General features: G+C 38.8%; 1 protein-coding gene across 2 annotated transcripts in view; it reads right to left on the bottom strand.

Annotated features, from left to right (window-relative positions):
* LOC127453081 (RAS guanyl-releasing protein 2-like) overlaps positions 1-21,892 on the bottom strand; it is a 135,627-nt gene that overhangs the window by 28,490 nt on the left and 85,245 nt on the right. For both annotated transcript variants that reach the window (XM_051719153.1, XM_051719146.1), the window contains 5 exons: positions 20,247-20,388; positions 11,727-11,763; positions 11,057-11,215; positions 10,873-10,935; positions 670-8,958 (listed from right to left, as the gene is read on the bottom strand). In XM_051719153.1, the coding sequence (XP_051575113.1) occupies positions 10,877-10,935; positions 11,057-11,215; positions 11,727-11,763; positions 20,247-20,388 (397 nt within the window). In that variant the 3' untranslated portion in view covers positions 670-8,958; positions 10,873-10,876. The remainder of the gene's footprint in view (positions 1-669; positions 8,959-10,872; positions 10,936-11,056; positions 11,216-11,726; positions 11,764-20,246; positions 20,389-21,892) is intronic.

The following is a 21,892-nucleotide window of genomic DNA, read 5'->3' as shown; positions in this document are numbered from 1 at the left end:
TGTCATATTTTTGTCGGTTAAACAAATGAATCAACTATATTATGAAGGCAGATTTTTACCAAAATGTTTAAATGTGTTCTTAAAGGTGCACTCAGTAACTTTTGTCTTTGTGTCATCTTGGACTTACATTGACACCTAGTGGCTTGGATGCAGCAATAGTTTTCAGTTTCAGATGCCATTGTAGAAATGTAGTATTCACAGTCATCCATTATTACTTTAATCAGTGAGTGAAAGTGTCAAATAACAGGATGGTTACTGAGATTAAGCGAGTAGTATTCGGCTAGTCAAGTGATTCTAACATGGCAGCCCCCATGTGCGGACCCTCTCCATGTAGAATAAAACAGCTTTTGTATGGTTACTGATATGACTGGAGTCTTCATTTTAATGTGAGTGCTCATGATTTTCTACATATATTGTAAAATTACAATTCATGTCTTTAGGAGTTAAACTTTTTAATGAAGAAAAAAATTACTGAGTGCATCTTTAAAGGTATTTTTCATGAAAGTCAGGTCAGGGCAGGTTGTGTTTTAAATGGCATACATTTATACAATTTATCAACTACAATACTGTATTTGTTAACCAAATCAAATGTTTATATATATATATATATATATATATATATATATATATATATATATATACACTATATTGTCAAAAGTATTCGCTCACCCATCCAAATAATTGAATTCAGGTGTTCCAATCACTTCCATGGCCACAGGTGTATAAAATGAAGCACCCTGGCATGCAGACTGCTTCTACAAACATTTGTGAAAGAATGGGCCGCTCTCAGGAGCTCAGTGAATTCCAGCGTGGTACTGTGATAGGATGCCACCTGTGCAACAAGTCCAGTCGTGAAATTTCCTCGCTACTAAATATTCCACAGTCAACTGTCAGTGGTATTATAACAAAGTGGAAGCGATTGGGAATGACAGCAACTCAGCCACGAAGTGGTAGGCCACGTAAAATGACAGAGCGGGGTCAGTGGATGCTGAGGCGCATAGTGCGCAGAGGTCGCCAACTTTCTGCAGAGTCAATCGCTACAGACCTCCAAAGTTCATGTGGCCTTCAGATTAGCTCAAGAACAGTGCATAGAGAGCTTCATGGAATGGATTTCCATGGCCGAGCAGCTGCATCCAAGCCATACATCACCAAGTGCAATGCAAAGCGTCGGATGCAGTGGTGTAAAGCATGCCGCCACTGGACTCTAGAGCAGTGGAGACGCGTTCTCTGGAGTGAAGAATCACGCTTCTCCATCTGGCAATCTGATGGATGAGTCTGGGTTTGGCGGTTGCCAGGAGAACGGTACTTGTCTGACTGCATTGTGCCAACTGTGAAGTTTGGTGGAGGGGGGATTATGGTGTGGGGTTGTTTTTCAGGAGCTGGGCTTGGCCCCTTAGTTCCAGTGAAAGGAACACTGAATGCTTCAGCATACCAAGAGATTTTGGACAATTCCATGCTCCCAACTTTGTGGGAACAGTTTGGGGATGGCCGCTTCCTGTTCCAACATGACTACACACCAGCGCACAAAGCAAGGTCCATAAAGACATGGATGAGTGAGTTTGGTGTGGAAGAACTTGACTGGCCTGCACAGAGTCCTGACCTCAACCCGATAGAGCACCTTTGGGATGAATTAGAGCGAAGACTGCGAGCCAGGCCTTCTCGTCCAACATCAGTGTCTGACCTCACAAATGCGCTTCTGGAAGAATGGTCAAAAATTCCCATAAACACACTCCTAAACCTTGTGGAAAGCCTTCCCAGAAGAGTTGAAGCTGTTATAGCTGCAAAGGGTGGGCCGACGTCATATTAAACCCTATGGATTAAGAATGGGATGTCACTTAAGTTCATATGCGTCTAAAGGCAGGTGAGCGAATACTTTTGGCAATATAGTGTATATATATATATATATATTTCTGTTACCTTTTACAATTATTTTGTTTCATTAATTGTTTTGTGCCTCATTGTTTTACGTTTAAAATTTAGCTGAAAAGCCAATAATAGGCAGTTTAAAGGAATAATTCACTAAAAAATTATAATTCTCCCATCATTTACTCAACCTTATGCCATCTCAAACTTGTATGACTTTCTTGTATGAACACAACATGTAACTCCTTTATCGCTATAGGTCTCTATTTTAAGAGCACTAAGCACAGCGCTATGCCATAAATCATAGGTGCAAAGTCAGTGGGCATGGCCATGAAGTTTTGGTATTTTCAAGCAAGCATGAGCTAAGTCTAGGCACAAGTGGGTTTGGTGAAGTCGCACGTGCAAGGCACTAATGGGCTGGGTCAAGTGCAATTTAATTCGGAAGTTCTTCTCCAGTTATTGCAGCATCTGCATCTGCATCCTATTATATAGTCCATTCACTCAAGCACCAGCGATATAAACAAAGACAGCACATTCATAAGAAGTTTGTAGTGTAAATGGACTATATGCAGTGAATTAGAAGAATAGAAATATGGAATTATTTTGTGCATTTACTTCTTCCTTGTTGAATGTGCTGTGAATGTGACGCGCTTCTGTGGTTCATGTGGTTCAGGTAGGCTCCGTTAAATTATAGAGAATGTAAATATTATTAATTATTTTCATCTACTGACACACAAATCATGGCTAGTATAAACAGTGATTGTATTGGCACCCAATTTACTTCTACGGGTCTATTTTGAAAAATTAAATTCATTTATTGATTCCCAAAACCCCAAATATTTCTAAATTCAAATCACACTTCAAATGAAAAGAAAATGTAATCAAAATAATGAAGTGTTCAAAAAAATCATACCAAATCCAAACATTTTACCCTCTCCAACTTCTTCCACCTGCCCCTTTTGCAGTGACAAAAGCACTTTACGACAACAGGTGGAAAAATACCAATACAAATTAGCTCATAAATACAATTTTAAATATAAACATAATAATAATAAATGAAAAATAAGCCATGACCTATAGATAGTTGAACACAAATCTCAAACATTTTTGTTTCATCAAATGGCTACAACTGTAATTGTAATGGACACAATTTGATGTTCCACTATATTTTTAGTTTGGACATGAACTTTATTACCGCCTGCTGGTGGAATATCCAAACTGCAAATGCATGAACTGAATTAAGACTTTGTGCTGAAAACAGACGTGGTGTTGAAACATCTTAGCGCAATGACCTATTTCTCAGGAAAATAGCAAACTGCGCTTTGCCATCTGCATTCTCCTAGCCGAGATCATGATTTGAAGCTCGTTAACACTTCCTCACATGTGATGTATTTGCAGAGAAAGTGTAGTCAAGCTTTAAATTATGATCGTGCCACTTCGCATTTTACAAGGGCTCTCTCTATCCACACTCAAAGATTTTGTCTCTTCCATGGTGGCGGGACATGACATTTTGGTGGCTTATCACTAGGTAAACACCCATTGGTCAGCAAATTCTTAAAGGGAGCTAGATGGCTAAGACCCTCTTGCCCCACTACTGTCCCAGCCTGGGACTTAACGCTGGTTTTGGCCTCCCGCTTACAGGACCCCATTTGAGCCATTATGCAATTAGCTTGCACATACTCTCATTGATGACTCTGCTGCTGCTCGTGTTGACTTCATAAAATCTTGTTGGGGACCTACAGTTTTTTTCTTCCTTAATTTTGTCGTGTGATTTATAACAATTCTTGTATAGAACTATCAACTGCAGCTAACCTGTGACTGCAATACAAATGCAAATATTTATCATTCCAAAACAGCAGTCTGAGTTGAGCTAAAAAAAAGAGGGAAATGAATTAGTTGTTATATGACAACAAAGATAGTTAATATGTTGTTATAGCAATGTTTATGTTTCTAAAATGTCAGTGACAGATTCCATTGTGTCCAACCAAGGTAGCTGGATGAGAAAATTACATTCACTGACCATGGAAATAGTGCTTTGCATAAAACATTTGATCTTTTATCTTACAGTGCATCAATTTAAAACCACTAATTTTTTCAAATGTGAAATACATTTTAATTCTAAACACAGTACCCTCCCTCAAATAGTATTCTTTTCCCTCAATGTAAATATACTGTACATGCAGTGTAAAAAATGTATTGTAAAATTTACAGTACTTTAATGGCAATTTTAGTTGCCAGTAAGACTGTAAATAAACAGAGAACTGTAAATAATTTATTACAATTGTACTGTCAAAACACAGGTATATACTGTAAAATTACACATGTTCTTACAGCTGAGTTACAGTAAAATTACAGCAGAAATATTGTATATTTTTATGCTAAATATTTGGCTGAAATTACAAGAGTGCATACATTACTGTGATTAAGCAGTAGGCTTCTGTGTTGTAGAATTACCATAATTAACCAATGAGGCTGGTACCCAGCATGCATTGCTGCATGAATGCATTATGCTGTTGACTTTCTATTTACTATTTGCAGATTTTGTATTTCTGATTGTTCCAGTTATTTATTGTTGTCACTTAGCAACTTGTTTTGTAATGTCCCTTATATCTGAAAATTATTTTTGTTACTTGTCACAGCTGTCGAGATTTGTATCCCAAATGTTGATGTCTGTGTCTGTCTAGTTGAATCTGTACAATAATGCTTCTTGTGTTTTAAGGAATTATCATGCATTTAAACATCATGAGAATTGTCTCAATAATAGCTTTTCAAAATATTGAAAGTTTTATTGGGTAACAGCTAAAATGTATGCTCTCAAATTGATCGACTGTATAATTGTTTCACTTAGCTGACATTTTACAATCACAGTTACACAATAAGTGGTAATTAATGTTTTAGACTGGAAACATTCTAAATTCTCCCCTTTAGCCATAGTGCTTTAATACACTCACTGACCACATTATTAGGAACACCTGTACATCTACTAATTCCTGCAAATCTAATAAGCCATTTGTGTGGCAGTAGTGCAGTGCACAAAATCATGCATATACGGGTCAGGAGCCTCAATTAATGTTCACATCAACCATCAGAATGGGGAAAAATGTGATCTCAGTGATTTCGACTGTGGCATGATTGTTGGTGCCAGATGGGCTGGTTTGAGTATTTCTGTAACTGCTGATCTCCTGGGATTTTCACACACAACAGTCTCTAGAATTTACTCAGAATGGTGCCCAAAATAAAACACATCAAGTGAGCAGCAGTTCTGTGGATGGAAACGCCTTGTTGATGAGAGAGGCCAACGGAGAAGGGCCAGACTGATTCGATTTGACAGAAAAGCTACTATAACTCAGATAACCACTCTGTACAATTGTAGGAATAGCATCTCAGAATGCACAACACATTGAACCTTGTGGCGGATGGGCTACAACAGTAGAAGACCACATCTTGCACTTTATTAAGGCCGTAGTGTTCCTAATAAAGTGCTCAGTGAGTGTATGTTTTCAATTTATTGATTTAAATAAGGTCTAAAGTTCCAACCTTAGGGAACACTAATCACCATAATGGTGACTTCAAACAAGAAAAATGTATTGTCACTAAATAACATTAAACAGAACTAAATCTCCAACCTCAAACATTTCTACATTTGCCATTATCAAAAGAAAGTAACAGTACATTCAAGGAACACATTTTACCGAGGTATGTGCTCCCTGGATTCAAACCCAAAACATCTTGCAACAAGAACTGTTAGTGCACTATAAGAATAGGTAGGTTTGGGTCTTTAACTTTGTCCAAGCATCCCACAGCATTGTGTTAGGAGAGAAAATATCCTGGCAATATTGAACAGTATGTTAATAATAATTGTTTTATTAGGTTATAATAGTTCACAATTAGTTCTGTGTCGTTGCTTCCTTTTTTCTTCTTCAAAGAAATGGTTCTTTTTTAACACTTTGTTGTAAATTCTATAATACATTTTTAAGAGCTGACATCTCCCAGAGTTCATAGCAAAATACAATCACAGGCTGTAATAACAGAATACAGGATATTATTGTAAAAATGTGCTGTAACATGTACAGCAATTTGTTACAGTTATGCAAAAACAAAAAAATTTACAAACAGAAATTGCATAGGATATTTGAAAAAAACATCTCAGTTGATTTGCATGCAATCAGGAATACGTGGAATACATGCCAGATAATATATTTCCTAGACTAAGTTCAAGAGTTTCTCAGACATTGACTTTAGTTATTAGAATTCATAAGTCTTGGAAATCACTACGTCTCAACAGCTAATGCTACAACACATAATAATACAAATTAAACTCTAAAAAAAGACACAACAGAAATGTAATGTTCGGTATTTGTGACTGAAGCATGGACCTCAAGGCAGGTTTTTGAAAGGGACATTCCACCTCTTTTGAACTTAACCACAAGAGCACTTTGTGATCTTAAAGCTGAAGTATGTAACTTTTGCAGTGTTAAAATACTTTCTTCTATCCCAGCTTAATATGCAGAGACAACTATAAGTGTTAGTCAGCCATTCATAGGTTAATATTCTTGAAAACTGTAAACAGTCTCTGGCGCAGTATAAATACCTGTTTGTTTTGAGTGACATGCTTAGACCCCTGGCCGTGATAGCCCCGCCCCAACTAACACCATTGGTTGAGTAATGTAACACCATTGGTTGGGGCTATGTGTTCTTTGATCATGGACATGGGTGCAAATTATGGAGGGAAGGGGGGTAGTAACCCCCTCAATAATCAATACTAGCCAATACAACACCCCCATCCCCAAATGTTCAAACCAAATCTACGCCCTTGATCACGGCAGATGATGGGTGTATTCAGAAAGCTGTTTTGAAAACACTGTTTATTTTTGCAAATCCATTTGGTGGTGCTAGTGTTGCAGAAATTACATACTTCAGCTTTAAAAAGATAGTTGGCACAAATTCTGTCATCATTTACCCACCCTCATGTTGTTCTAAACCCATATTAAGGCCCCGATATATTTCATACAAAAAATTAAGGGGTATGATGTCATTTAGAACAAAATCTGGCCAAAACGAAGGTGCTTTTGCATTGGTTTCGGTGGTTTGTAACGGCTCGCCTGGGTGAACTTTTAGGAAAACTAAACATCATCTTGCTGCCATTGGTCCATGTAATCTGTAGGTGTGACCTAGAGTTCCACATACTACTTTGTTTACATTGTTCAGTCAGTATTCAACATGAACACACCAGCGTGCAGAATTAGCATGCAAATGTACATCAGTATGATCGTTTGAAAAGACACATTTTCCAAGAACATGTCATGCAGGACATGGTTGATTTTCCAAGAACATGTCATTAGTCTACAAAAGGAATCAAATCTACTCAAATACTCTCAAGTGCCCATTCAATCATGTGCCAGCGGCAGCGAAAGCCATTCACACATCTGACCAAAGTAAGATATGCCTCTATCACCATTCTTTTGTCTATATTATGAACATTAACACTTTTATACACTTATCTTTGCAGTAGTATCAGTCATTATAAATTACAGTGACAGTGTATCGGCACATATTATGGCCGCGTGTTAGTGCATTAGCCTTATAGCCTCAGTCCCCTATAAGTGAATATTCAGGATGGCCAACTCTCACACATTTGGCATGAGACAGTGCCTGAAAGAGTGTTATATTATATGAAAAAATAAATAAATAAAAAAGTTTAATGTCAGCCCATTTCTCCTCTTGTCTTCCACAGTAGAAAGAAACTCATACAGGTTTGGAATGACATGAGGGTAAGTACATGACATAGGTGAACTAACCCATTAATGTAAATATGTAAAAAATCTCTGGTTTATTACAAAAAAATATACCATGATGATGTCAGGCATTTATTGTGATTACATGCAACTTGTTTTCACAAGACTCTCAACAACACAAAGATTCAGCCAGCTCACCTTCATCAATTATGCACATATAGCTGAACTATGACATTCAGTACTCTGCATGGTGTCCACTACAGTGGACAGATCTTTTAAAGCCAATTTTAACCATTCAGGGTGCAAAGTTGTATCCAAACAATAAACCTTTAACCCTTATTCATAGTTATACAGGTATATTACTGTCCATTTTTTATGTCATTGTGTTTTTACTTATGACAACATAAAGTCAACATGGCTGATGAAAGATGCACCAAGTGGACACGTCTTAAAAAATGACAATTGTTAAATTATTGTTTTGAAGTATAAAAAAACTTTAAGGTATTTTTTCTTTTTGATTTGATAATTCATGCATCAGAGGGTTAAAGAACATGATATCAACTATACTTCAGGCACAAACACACACACAAGACCAGATCTATCCCAACTATGACAGTTTACACTGAAATTCAGCCACAACTGCTCTGGTGAAGTCCTGCTTCAGTTTAGTGGCATTCATTCATAAATAACTTACTAATACAGTAATTCTTATTTTAAGAAACAATTCGGTAATATAATATGGTTGAATTCGTTGTTGAATTTGTTAACATAAGAAAATTAACATTTAACCAAGATTAATAAATGCTGTAAAATAGTTCATAATACCTAGTGCATTAACTACTGTAATGTTAGCTTATAGAACTTAACAGAAGCTAATAGTACAGTCTTACCAACATTTCTCAGGACATCTCAGAACACGACCGCACAGACATTTGCACTTCATTAAGGTCACCAAAGTCATATGCATCATGAATCATGTTGAATTACGAAGAAATTTCCCCCTTCTTTTTTATCTACTTTTCTTTACTATGCTTTATATATATATATATATATATATAATTTAAAAGGCCATTCAAAGAGCCAGGGGTAACAATGATAAATCATAGAATTATGTTTGCAATTACATTCAGATGCAGAAGGGAAGATGTGATCAGAAGTTGCAGCTTCAATCCAGCAGATGGCAGAATATCATGATGGGTGTCAGGATGTGATGGTCGGTGAATATTCTAGCCCACAATCTGGCACCTATCCTGACTCTGATAAGCTTCAGTTTTCTCTCCATTATTGATTAGGGGAATGTGTGCTTGGAAGAATTTGCCCCAAAATCAAGCTCTTGCCGAAATGTTGACAGTTTGTGAATCTGTAATGAGCATCATAAAAATTAAGAGTACACTATTTAGCAACAACAAACACATGTAATGAAGTTAAAGGAATAATTCACCCAAAAAGAAAAAAACTGTCATTATTTACTCATCCTCATGTCATTCCATGAAACACAAAATGTACTTTTTGAAGAACATCCTACCCACTCTTTTCCATTTAATGAAAGTGAAAGAGAACTGGATCTGTCAAGCTCCAAAAAGAGTACCATAAAATTATCATAAAAAGTGGTCCTTATGACTTGTGCACTCTATTAAAAGTCTTCTGAAGCTATCCACCTTTTTCTTGAACGTGGAAGTGTTCCACGATTCATCTGTTTTCAATTTCCGGTCTCCAGTGTTTTCACTTGCATCGGCGTATATTCTTAGCGGGTAATGTAATGTTTAAGGTATTACATTTGTAAAAATTGTCAAAAAACGTGCTGATACTTAGAGTCGAGATGACCATTTTTTTATAGACAGTGTCTCACTTGAGTGTGTAGATGACACGAAGTGATGCTCGGTGGTTAGTTAGAGTTGTTATTTTACACCAAATAACACTTAAATGGTTGTTGTTCTTCTCTGGATCGCTCGTTTTGGCAGTTTTTACTTTGCATCTTGAGGCCAGAACGGCAATTAGAATCATCATGGCGCCGCCCAATGGTTGGTCAGGAAAAACTGTGGATACGATAATCACGTGTAAAGAGCAGACTGAAATTTAAGCCTTTATTCACGTAAAATCTTGACATCCTCCCTAGTTCTCCTTGGTGCGCAGGAATGTTCAACTGGTGAACTAATTTTTCATTTGAATCAGATCTTTTCAACGAATTAGTTGATCTAGTTCACAAAACCTGAAGGATTTGGTCACGTGTTGGACTGATCGATGATAGAATGATCTTCCACAGAAGAACGAAAGTCAAATAGGTTTAGAACAACATGAGGGTCAGTAAATTATGAAAGTTTCATTTTTAGGTTAGCTTTTCCTTTAAATAATTAAATAAATTATGGTTCCCTTACAACTCAGTACACTTGACATTGCGTTCTGCTAACACAAATGGGGAGTGTCCTTCCAAAAAAACCTAGTTGAAACCTCTTTACAATAACGGCAATATTCTAAAATTGGCTATGGTATTTGAGCCCCACCCTTTTAGGTGTGAAGCTGTCCAATATAAAATGAGGCGTGCAAACACCATTCCTCAGAATTTTCTTCCTTCAAGACAGCGATTCATCTCTTGTCTAGAAGCCCTCTACTGCTTCGTCGTTGACTACAACGAGAAGATGCTCCGCTCCCCTGCAGTGCTCCAGCGAACATCACTTTGCTGGAGCACTTTTTAGATTCACGTTCAAGGGAACTGCGTATCAGTTTGAAGTCCTTCATTTCAGTCTGTCTGTCCGTTCACGGAATGTATCAATGCGGTGCTCGCCCCATTGAAAATGAACGGTGTGTGTGTTTTGAATTACCTCCGCGATTGGTTATTACTAGCCATTTAGAGGCACTACTTAGCAAACACAGAGACTTGCTGCTTTGCCATATGGAAAATCTGTTAGCAGAACGCAATGTCTCGTTCCCTTCGTCTCAGGGAACCGAGGTAACGTACGTAACTGAGACGTTTACAAGATTGTTGGAAGTACACTATGTGGCCAAACATTTGTAGACACCATATGTGCTTGAACATTAATTTTAAACCCATTTTGGTGCAATAACAGCTTCCACTCTTCTTGAAAGGCTTTTTCCACTATACTGTATGTAGTAACATGGCTGCAGGGATTTGCCCCTTTTCAGACCACAAGACCATCACTGAGGTCAGGCACAGAGTGTTGGGAGATGTTTAAAAATGATTGTAAAAATACTGTATATATCATTTTTTTTTTTTTTTCACGTAATATTGTATTGCAGGTACAGAACTTTGGTTTACCTGTTTAAAGGTGAGAGTCAAACACTCCCTGTTCAACTGCCTCAATGTCCTCCTCTGTGATCACTGAAAACCAAAGAACAACAGAAAGAGAGAGATAGAGAGAGTCTGGTAAAAACAGCTAATCTCAGTTCCTATGTGCAGCGTGTTTGCTTGTGTGTGGGAATGGGTGTGTGTGTGTGTGTACCTGTGTTCTGCAGGTTTGACTGAGCACTGCTGGCCAGAGGAAAGCTGTGGGATCTGGACTGTAATAACGGCGGTGTCTCGTGACTGACGCTCTTCGTTCTTTTACGGCATTCGACCACCAGGCGAGCACGACATGCTTTATGACAGTTCACCCCACAAACTGAGAAAGAGACAGAGATGGGGTGGGGAATGGAGCAGGAATAAGGTTGTCAGTCCTTTTTTAGACTGCTAAATATGGTTACATTCACACACAGCACAGCAGATAACAGACTTTTTCATAGGCCGACAGCTTATCATTTTTCTGCAGACAGACAGCAGCCAAAGTGAGAGGGACAACATAGATAGCAAGAACAGCGCAGTGAAAATGCTTTACAAGATATTAATTTTTTTTCCCCATTATCCAAAGGTCCTGCATTTTATAGTCCAAAGCGACTTATTTACATTATTTATACATAATTGATGTCGGCCGGTCAGACACACTGCACACCAAAACACATGGTTACACACAAACAGATAAAAGCATAGAGTAGAGTTTTAAGAAGCCTATTCAGAGTATTTTGCCTTTACAAAGTATTTTACTAATTTAAATGAAAATGCATACATTTTTAGTGTGAATTAAGTGTCCAAAAACTTTTGGAGGCCACTGTACATATATACATACAACCTCTTACCTTTGCATTTGTATCCTTGTTTATATAAGCCCCATATCTGAAAAAGAGGGATACACATATTTTCATTAGTTTTTCAAAGAGAAAAAAGGGGAAAAAGGCAGCGAGGAATAGGTGGAAAAAAGTACAAAGAACCGACATGAAAAGAGAGAGAATCACAGCAGGTAAACAATACTGTAGATGAAAGGAGAGTCCACAATATCACAAACACACAACATCAAAGGGTTCACACATGCCTCTTTCCTATTCTCTCTCTCTCTCTCTCTCACTCACACACACACACACTCACACACAGATACACACAGGTCAAGATCTAAAGTGTTACACACACACAAACTGAGCTCGTTTGCATGGACATCAGAAAAACGTTTATTGCGAGAAAGCTGCTGAAGACTCGAAAGTGGCGTTCCCGTTTACATGCACTGTTTTACTCTTTACTCCAATATACATGCGGCTCAGCAGAGACTATTTAGCCCGAGACAGAGCACTTGTATTAAAATGATTGGCAGAAATTTGAACACCCAATATGGTGGTTATAGAAAAGGAAGTCCCACCTTACAGGTAAAAGGGACAATCACCTTTTAGATACAGACATTGTGTGTCAGTTCACTCGAGAACGCGCATTAGCTGGATCACTGGAAAACTGTTTTTTCCCTTCAACTGAGATAAAGAAGAACATTTTATAATACGATTGTTATCAGATTTTACTGCTGATTTTAAAAACCGTTTTGGCCGATTTTCACTCATTCCCCATTCAAGTAAACAGGAGCTGTATTTTGCTTGTATCCATAGATTTCCATGTGTCACTAAAGTAAATAATGTCTGAGGACAGTTTAGCTGTTTTTGTTCTCTGTTGCTTTGCTTTATTTCCAGATAGTCCAGAGCTGTTACTGTGTTTGCGCTGCAATAGCGTGGTTCCCCTCCTACATCAAACTCTGGGATTCCCCCAATGTAGCACATATACCCAGACGTGAGGTACAGTAGTCGATATTTTAAATTGGCATGTATAAATTGGCAAAATCGTTCCAGTGAACTACAGTGTTTGTTCCCTAAAAATTCCCAGAATGTACATAAAAACAAGAGAGCATAACTATGTTCCCTCACTGGAAATATTGTCATGTATTCTGAAGTCTCTTAAGTCGTTAGAGGACGAGCGCATGTGTAAATACTGGATATGATGTCAAAGCCTTATTTTCTCTTTAAAAGAGAATTATCTTTCATCTTTTGTATAATGTTCATGAAAGGGAAACAATCTTTTAAATATTAGTGTTGATAGAAAAATATTATAAATACACTCCTTTGTATATTTTTTTCTTCATTTACATCATTTATCTTTCATAATAACACTGCACAACAAAATCTCACGATAGTTTCATTTATATAGCGATGTTGTTGATTAATAGCAGATGCAAATCATATCAGATCCCTTTATTGTCACTCAACCATATACACAAGTGCAACAGTGGGTGAAAGTCTTGGGCGCGGTTCCAAGCAACATAGCAGTATGACAATTACAATAAACATCTGATTTACACATAACACAGTTTACACATCTTGTTACACAACACAATATACAATATACACCTAATAATATACAATATACAGTATACAAAAATAAGAAGACTGTATACGATGAAAATAATATACAATATACAGTATACACAAAATAAGAAGACTGTATACAATAAAAATACACTGTACCCTGTATACAATAAAAATACACTGTACCCTGTATACAATAAAAATACACTGTGACATGCAAGTGGCAGCCCTTGTGATAAAGGATTAGTTCACCCCCCAAAAAAATTCAGTCCTTGTTTACTCACCCCTGTGTTGCTATAACCACATATGGCTTTTTCTTTTTTTTGTTTTTTTTTTTTGGCATTTTTCCCCTTTTTCACCCAATTTGGAATTCCCAATGCGCTTTTAAGTCCTCATGTTCGCGTAGTGAATTGCCTCAATCCAGGTGGTGGAGGACAAATTCCAGCTGCCTCCGCTTCTGAGACCGTCAACCCGTGCATCATCACGTGGCTTGTTGAGCGAGTTGCCACGGAGACATAGCGCATGTGGAGGCTTCACACCATCCACCGCAGCATCCATGCTCAACTCACCACGTGCCCCACCGAGAACGAACCACATTATAGTGACCACGAGGAGGTTACCCCATGTGACTCTACCCTTCCTAGCAACCGGGCCAATTTGGTTGCTTAGGAGACCTGGCTGGAGTCACTCAGCACGCCCTGGGATTCAAACTAGCGAACTCCAGGGGTGGTAGCCAGCGTCTTTTACCAGTGAGCTACCCAGGCCCCCTGACTTTTTCTTAACACAAAGGGAGAAAATGTGAAAAAAAAAAGTGTGCTCAATGATGTCATACAATAGCAGTTTATGGTGACCACCTCTTCAAGCTTCAAAAGGACACAAAAGTATAATTCAGAAGTCTAATAAATTATTCCATGAGACTCCTGATTGTTAAGAAAAAAATTATAAGTGAAACAAAATGTATTTTCACTTGAACGCCCCATTTCGCACGTGCAGCATAACTACTGTTGCTCTCGTGCAAACAGCTCTAAAGCTCTCATGCAGACTCATGAACGTGCACAGGAGAATAATGGCCAGAGAACATTTTCACTAAATAATACATTAGATTTCGGGTTGTTTCGCACCAAACCTTATCGTATGCTTTCATAACAATCATGAGTCTCATGGAATGAGAATTTTGTGTTAAGAAAAAGAAAGTCATTAGGGTTATAACAACACAGGGGTGAGTAAACAATGACTGAATTTTTATTTTTGGGTGAATTATCCCTTTAAGCCCTCGTCGTGTGAAGACCTACTTGTGTAAAGACCAGCGAGTCTACTTGTGCGAGTACAACGAGCAAGGACACCGACAAGGCACCACTCACAATAGCACTTAAGGATCTTTTTTATTTTAACAATTTCCTTATACATTCCTGTATGTCTACGCCCCGCATAACATGTGCCCTCAAGCACAGCCCTGTTATCTGTTACAGACAGCTTACATGATACTGACACAGGACACATCGCAACCCTCACAACCTATGGCCACTTTGCACATCAGCACCTGCTCCGCTCTCATTTTCGGTTGGACTCTGGAACCGTCCAGCCTTCATCACACAGTCCACCCTCAGCATTCTCACACTGACAGAAACATAGACACGTCCAGAGGATACAGCAACACCCTCTGCCCTCTCCAACAACTTCTCCTTCTCTCACACCCATCGACATACCTCTAGGGGTGGGGGAACAGGTTTGCTCATTCCAAACAACTGGACATTTTTACAACTCTCACTATGTAAAAATACTTCATTTGATTTCCATGCTATCACTACAATGAAGCCCACAAAAATCCATGTCATTGTCATATATCGCCCTCCAGGTCAGTTGCAACTTTCTTGAGGAGCTGGATGTCCTGCTTTCCTCCTTCCCCGAAGATGGCAACCCACTTGTGGTTCTTGGTGATTTCAACATACACCTAGACAAGCCCCAGGCCACTGAACTTCATGCTATTCTGGTCTCGCTGGACTTGGAAAGACTATGCACTACCGCAACTCACAGATCGGGCAACCAGCTGGACCTAATTTTACACGTAACTGTACCACCAATAATATACTTGTTACTCCTTTACATGTTTCTAATCACTACTTCATTCAGTTCAACATGACACTCCCATCTACACAAACACATACTCCCCCTCTGGTTTCATTTTGCCGTAACCTGTGGTTCTTGGTGATTTCAACATACACCTAGAAAAGACCCAGGCCACAATAGTATCTTGGATACTATTATTTTGATGCAATTGAAACTTTCTAATGCAGCACTTTTCGTACTAATGTCTCCTTGTGCATCTGTATTCAGTTCCGCAGTTAATTCAGGAAGGACTTCTAAGATTTAGTCATTAATCTTACAGTTCATACAAAATATTTTTGTTTAAACATTGGCCCCTAACACTTACTTAGTTTAGTAATTTTAAATATTGACTTGTACAACACATAAAAAACTAATATTGGCATTATATTCATGCTGTTTAGCCAGAGGGGAACTGGCCCCCACAGTAAGCCTAGTTACCCCAAGGTTATTTTTCTCCATTAACCAACATTTTATGGAGTTTTGTATTCCTTGCCACAGTCGTCTTTAGCTTGCTCACTGGGGGTTTTAATAAAAATATAATTTACTTGTTTATTTTATTATTTATTTTAAGGTGCAATTAAAATCATGTTTTTTATTAAACCGCGCTATTATGACTTTGTAAAGTTTCTGTAAAGCTAATTTATACAAATAAAAATGACTTAAGATGGATCGCTTATGATGTATTATTCCTCTTTTGTAAGTCGCTTTGGATAAAAGCGTCTGCCAAATGAATAAATGTGAATTTAAATGTGACCTCTGTTCTCTCTCACCCACCCGCCTTTCCACTGTTGTCTCTACCTCTCTTCTTTTGCAAAATTTTCCACCCTGAAGTAAACACTGCTACAGACACACTATGCTCTACTGTCCCCTCTCCTCTAGGCCAGCACGTATGACACCACCCAACCCCTGGCACTCTGACATTCTTTGTGAACATCAGACTGACCTCAGGGCGGCTGAGAGGAGATGGTGGAAATTGAAAGATCCAGAAGATCTGAGTAAGTATCAGTCTCTGCTTGCTTGCTTTTCTGATAATGTAGCATCTGCAAAAACTTCCTATTATCAGGACAAGATCAACAACACCACAGACACTCGCAGCCTATTTAGGACATTTAACACACTCCTCATCCTCCCCCTCCACCACCTGACACCTTGCTGACAGCAGATGTCACTTTTTTACTGATCAGCAGTACATTCTCAGCACCTCACCCTCTCAAACTCCCATCTCCTGTACGCAGCTCTTTTCTCTCCATGTTCTCTCCTCTGACTGACAATGAGGTCTCTAAACTCCTCTTCTCAAACCACCCCACCACATGCCCCCTTGACCCTATTCCTTCCCACCTCCTCCCAACCATCTCTCCGTCCATCCTATCTCCACTCACACACATAATTAACACATCTCTACTTACAGGCACTTTTCTCACCACGTTTAAGCAGTCTCAAGAAACTCCACTGCTGAAAAAACCTGCGCTTAACCCCACAATTAGAAAAGTACAGACCAGTCTCTCTCCTCCCATTCATGGCGAAAACACTCAAAAGGGTAGTTTTCAATCAGATCTCTGCTTATCTCTCAAAGAAAAAGCTGCTAGTTGAAAATAAGTCAGGTTCAAAGGTGGACATTCCACCGAGACTGCCCTGATGTCTGTCACTGAGTCGCCGAGACAGGCTAAATATTCTTTCCTTTATCCTACTAGACCTATCTGCAGCCTTTGACACAGTCAACCATCAGATCTTCCTGTCCACCCTTTATAATCAGGACATCACAGGAACTGAGCTTGGTTGGTTCAAGTCCTATCTCTCAGGTAGGTCTTTCAAGGTAGCCTGGAGAGGTGAAGTTTCAAAGTCATATCAGCTACTTACTGGGGTACCTCAGGGCTCAGTGCTCGGACCACTTCTCTTCTCTATATACACAACATTACTGAGACCCATCATTCAAGCACATGGGTCCTCTAACCACTGCTACGCTGATTATACACAACTCTACTTCTTTTTCCAGCCCAATTACCCCACAGTGACAGCTCAATTCTCTGCCTGTTTGTCAGACATCTCGGCCTAGATGAAGGAACATCACCTGTAACTCAACCTACCGAAAACTGAGCTCTGCTGGTGAACACAACATTACCGTTCAGCTGGGTTCATTTACAACGACACCTTCGAAAACAGTCAGAAATCTAGGGAATTACCATCAACAACCAACTCAATTTCACCGAACACATCTCAAAGACAGCACGATCATGTAAATTTACACTCTACAACATCAGGAAAATAAGAATCATTCCTGCAGAGCTACGTTCACACTAGAAGCCTGTGGTCGGCTAATGAGCAGCGCCTTGTGTTATTAACACAAAGAGGTACCAAATTACTTTCCTGGACTTTCGGCTTTACTGTACCTCGTTGGTGGAATGACCTTCCCAACTCCATTCATGAAGCAGACTCACTCTTTGTCTTAAAAAATGGCAACACATTTACCATGAGCACTTGAACATACACTCATAAAAAATATATAAATTTATTTCCATCTTTCCTAAGCATTTGTACAGGAAAATAAGTATATTTAGTGTCAAATTTCAGCACTTTCAAAATCTGAGATTAATCGATATTAACTACAAAACATTACCCGATTAATCATAATTAAAAAATGTAATTGACTGACAGCACTAATATATATACTGTATATATACACCGATCAGCCACAACATTAAAACCACCTGCCTAATATTGTGTAGGTCCCCCTCGTGCTGCCAAAACAGCGCCAACCTTCACCACAACTGTACAGAGTGGTTATCTGTGTTACAGTAGACTTTGTCAGTTCGGACCAGTCTGGCCATTCTCTGCTGACCTCACTCATCAGCAAGTCATTTCCGTCCACAGAACTGCCGCTTACTGGATGTTTTTTGTTTTGGCACCATTCTGAGTAAATTTTAGAGATTGTTGTCTGAAAATCCCAGGAGATCAGCAGTTATAGAAATACTCAAACCAGCCTGTCACACACAATAGTCTCTAAAATTTTATCCGAATTGTGCCAAAAACAAAAAACATCCAGTGAGTGGAACTACTGTGTGTGGAACTACTGATCAGGATCTGCCATTTCTAGTTCATAAGATGCACCCAAACATCCAATACTAATTTGAAAGTGTCAGTTTAGAACTAGTAATGGCTTACACTGTTTCAAAGAATTGTAACATAGTTGTGAGTGTGTGTGAGAGAGAGAGGAAGACTCAGCATGTTTGATTACCCGCAAGCAGTGATGAACAGTAATGCTAAAGCTGTTAGTTTAACTATATTTCTTAGCTGTAGTGTGGTAGATGACTGCTCCGAGTGATTGCGGAGTGATGCTGTCATCGGAATTATTTTAAAGGTGCTGTAAGCGATTTTATGTTCTAACTTCCATGAGACTGAGCGTTGAATTAGCCAGCCACCTCTTTCCAAAACCCTGTACATCAAAGATACCATTGAGACCGACACCAAACAGAGGAGCTGTTTACAGAATCTTGGGCTGTCACAAAGGCCAGTGAGATATTTCAAAACAGTGATATCTTTCAGGGAGTGTTTGTTGTCTGAGAAAAAACATAAACGACACCAGTTTAATGTCACAAAAGTGGAGTGATACAAAGAGTAAAGTGTCCAAGTGCTATTATGACTTCTTTATTGGCACCTTTGAGATGCTTCTCGACCAAACAAATTCAAGGACTGGAACTAACTGTTGTATATATACATTCACTGAGAACTTTATAAAGAACACTGTGGTCCTAATAAAGTGCCCGACGTGGTCTTCTGCTGCTCTAGCCCATCCACCTCAATGTTCGACGTGTTGTACATTCTGAAATGCTATTCTGCTCACTACAATTGTACAGAGTGGTTATCTGAGTTACCGTGGCCTTTCTGCCAAATCGAACCAGTTGGCCTTTCTCATCAACAAGGCGTTTCCGTCCACAGAACTGCCGCTCACTGGATGTGTTTTATTTTGGGCACCATTCTGAGTAAACTCTAGAGACTGTTGTTCGTGAAAATCCCAGGAGATGAGCAGTTACAGAAATAATTGAACCAGCCTGTCTAGTACCAACAATTATGCCACAGTCGAAATCAAATTTTTTCCCCATTCTGATGGTTGATGTGAACATTAACTGAAGCTCCTGATCCGTATCTTCATGATTTTATGCACTGCACTGCTGCCACACGATTGGCTGATTAGATAATTGCATGAATAAGTAGGTGTACAGGTGTTCCTAATAAAGTGCTCAGTAAGTGTATTCTGACATTTCATCAAAGGATGGCCCTATACATATCCACAGAGATCTGGGCTAAGCCCCAATTATTCACTGATCCTAGAACCACCCCTGATAATCACTATTTAGATGGGACAAGTTCCCCATGAGGAGGGAATTTCTCATTGTGTTGCCTGTTGCAAACTCATTATGGATTTAAACTGTTTAGTCAACTCCTTGGGTTAAATAACAGTTGCTGGTTTAAATACTGCTGGCATTCCATCAGATCAATCAATAAGTAGTCAGGAGTTAGATTTCAGACTGTTCAGAATTTTCACTGTATTAGCCTTAATTCCTTCCCCTAATTTTATACAAAATGCTATAATTCTATTAGTCTTGTTTATTTCAGTGGGTTTTGTAATTCATGCATCCAAGCACATGACCTTCTGCAACACCCAAATTCAGAAAATAGACACTTCCACCACTGATAATTACAAAAATCTGAACATGAAATCGCAGTGGTCCTACGCTAAGAATTGTAACATTGTTTGAAAACGAATCCCGACTGACTAGTGCTTTAGAAAGAAGTATTCTTTATTTATTTATGTATTTATTTATTTTATTACAAAACAGTTTTTACTCATTTCTGATTGGCTGATCATTTGCTACTTACAAAGCCGGTGCAGTGTTCGCAGAAGGTGGGTTTCAAATACGTGGTCTCTGTAAAGCTGTGTATGAAGCCCATCTGACAGTTGAGCAGAGAACTTGCCTTCATAAAATAGTCTATCATCTCTTCCATGCTGATCTTTCCATCCCTGAGAGAGAGAGAGTGAGAGAGTAAGTGTGAGAGAAAAAAAAAAGAAAGGCAAAAAAGGCAGGATCCAAGCACAATAACTTCTTTAGCTTACAAATTGTCATTCATATTCTCTGTTATTAATTCATGCACATTAATAAAACTGTACTGTATGTAATGAAGTTGCATGCATTTCTACATGCAAAATCCCAAAATAATGTACAGCGTGTGCCAGCAAGAGCTAACTCCCCATGTTAATAAGCCAAACCTTGACACCTGCTGTGTCCAAAATTGCATTTCCAAAACTATATTGTGCACTATTTCAGGTTTCTGCCATTTGTAGATTTCTTTGTAGTAGTGTCCAAATTCTGAGTGAACAACTCCTTCCCTACATGTTCACTCATTCTAACAATCCACTTTGATTTCAAGTATACAACCGATATACACTATTCGATGCTATATTTCCTATAATACACCACAGGGGAACTAACGAGCTGGAATAGAGAGCATGTGTGTGTGTGTGTGTGTGTGTGTGTGTGTGTGTGTGTGTGTGTGTGTGTGTGTGTGTGTGTGTGTGTGTGTGAGAGAGAGAGAGAGAGAGAGAGAGAGAGAGAGAGAAAGAGAGAGCAAGTGCAAGCATGCAAGAGACTTTGTTTACAGCCTCCTAGATTCCTGCAGTTTTTCATTTCTCACTGGCTGTACTGTTTCACTTTATGCCAAATCATTACTTGACGAAAATATCTAATTAAAATATAGCAATCCAAAATCATACACATACATTTTTCAACTGATGATTTACTGTATTTATACAGATGAAATTATATATATGAGGTAACTTCACATTTACATTTATGCTTTTGGCAGACATTTTTATCCAAAGCGATTTACAGTGCATTCAGGGTATTTGATGAATTTGTGTGTTCCATGGTACTTAAACCCATGATCTTGGTGTTGCTAGTGCCATGCTCTACCAGCTGAGCTACAAGTTATGTACTTTTTTTTATTTTGCCATTAATTCAGCTTAACACAAAGTTATTTCTTTCATTTATTGTTAACTCTGCACACAGTGGAAATGATAAATATAGCTTTCACACCAGTCTTGGTGGGATTCAAATACCTGACTGGGGTGTGACTGCAGTGTTAGCTCACTGCTTTACACACTATGACACACAGTTGACATACACTATATTGCCAAAAGTATTCGCTCATCTGCCTTTAGATGCATATGAACTATAACAGCTTCAACTCTTCTGGGAAGGCTTTCCACAAGGTTTAGGAGTGTGTTTATGGGAATTTTTGACCATTCTTCCAGAAGCGCATTTGTGAGGTCAGACACTGATGTTGGACGAGAAGGCCTGGCTCACAGTCTTCGCTCTAATTCATCCCAAAGGTGCTCTATCGGGTTGAGGTCAGGACTCTGTGCAGGCCAGTCAAGTTCTTCCACACCAAACCTGCTCATCCATGTCTTTATGGACCTTGATTTGTGCACTGGTCCGCAGTCATGTTGGAACAGGAAGGGGCCGTCC

The sequence above is a fragment of the Myxocyprinus asiaticus genome, chromosome 2, assembly GCF_019703515.2.
Source record: "Myxocyprinus asiaticus isolate MX2 ecotype Aquarium Trade chromosome 2, UBuf_Myxa_2, whole genome shotgun sequence".
Lineage (NCBI taxonomy): Eukaryota > Metazoa > Chordata > Actinopteri > Cypriniformes > Catostomidae > Myxocyprinus > Myxocyprinus asiaticus.
This window is presented reverse-complemented; position numbering and strand designations above follow the sequence as displayed.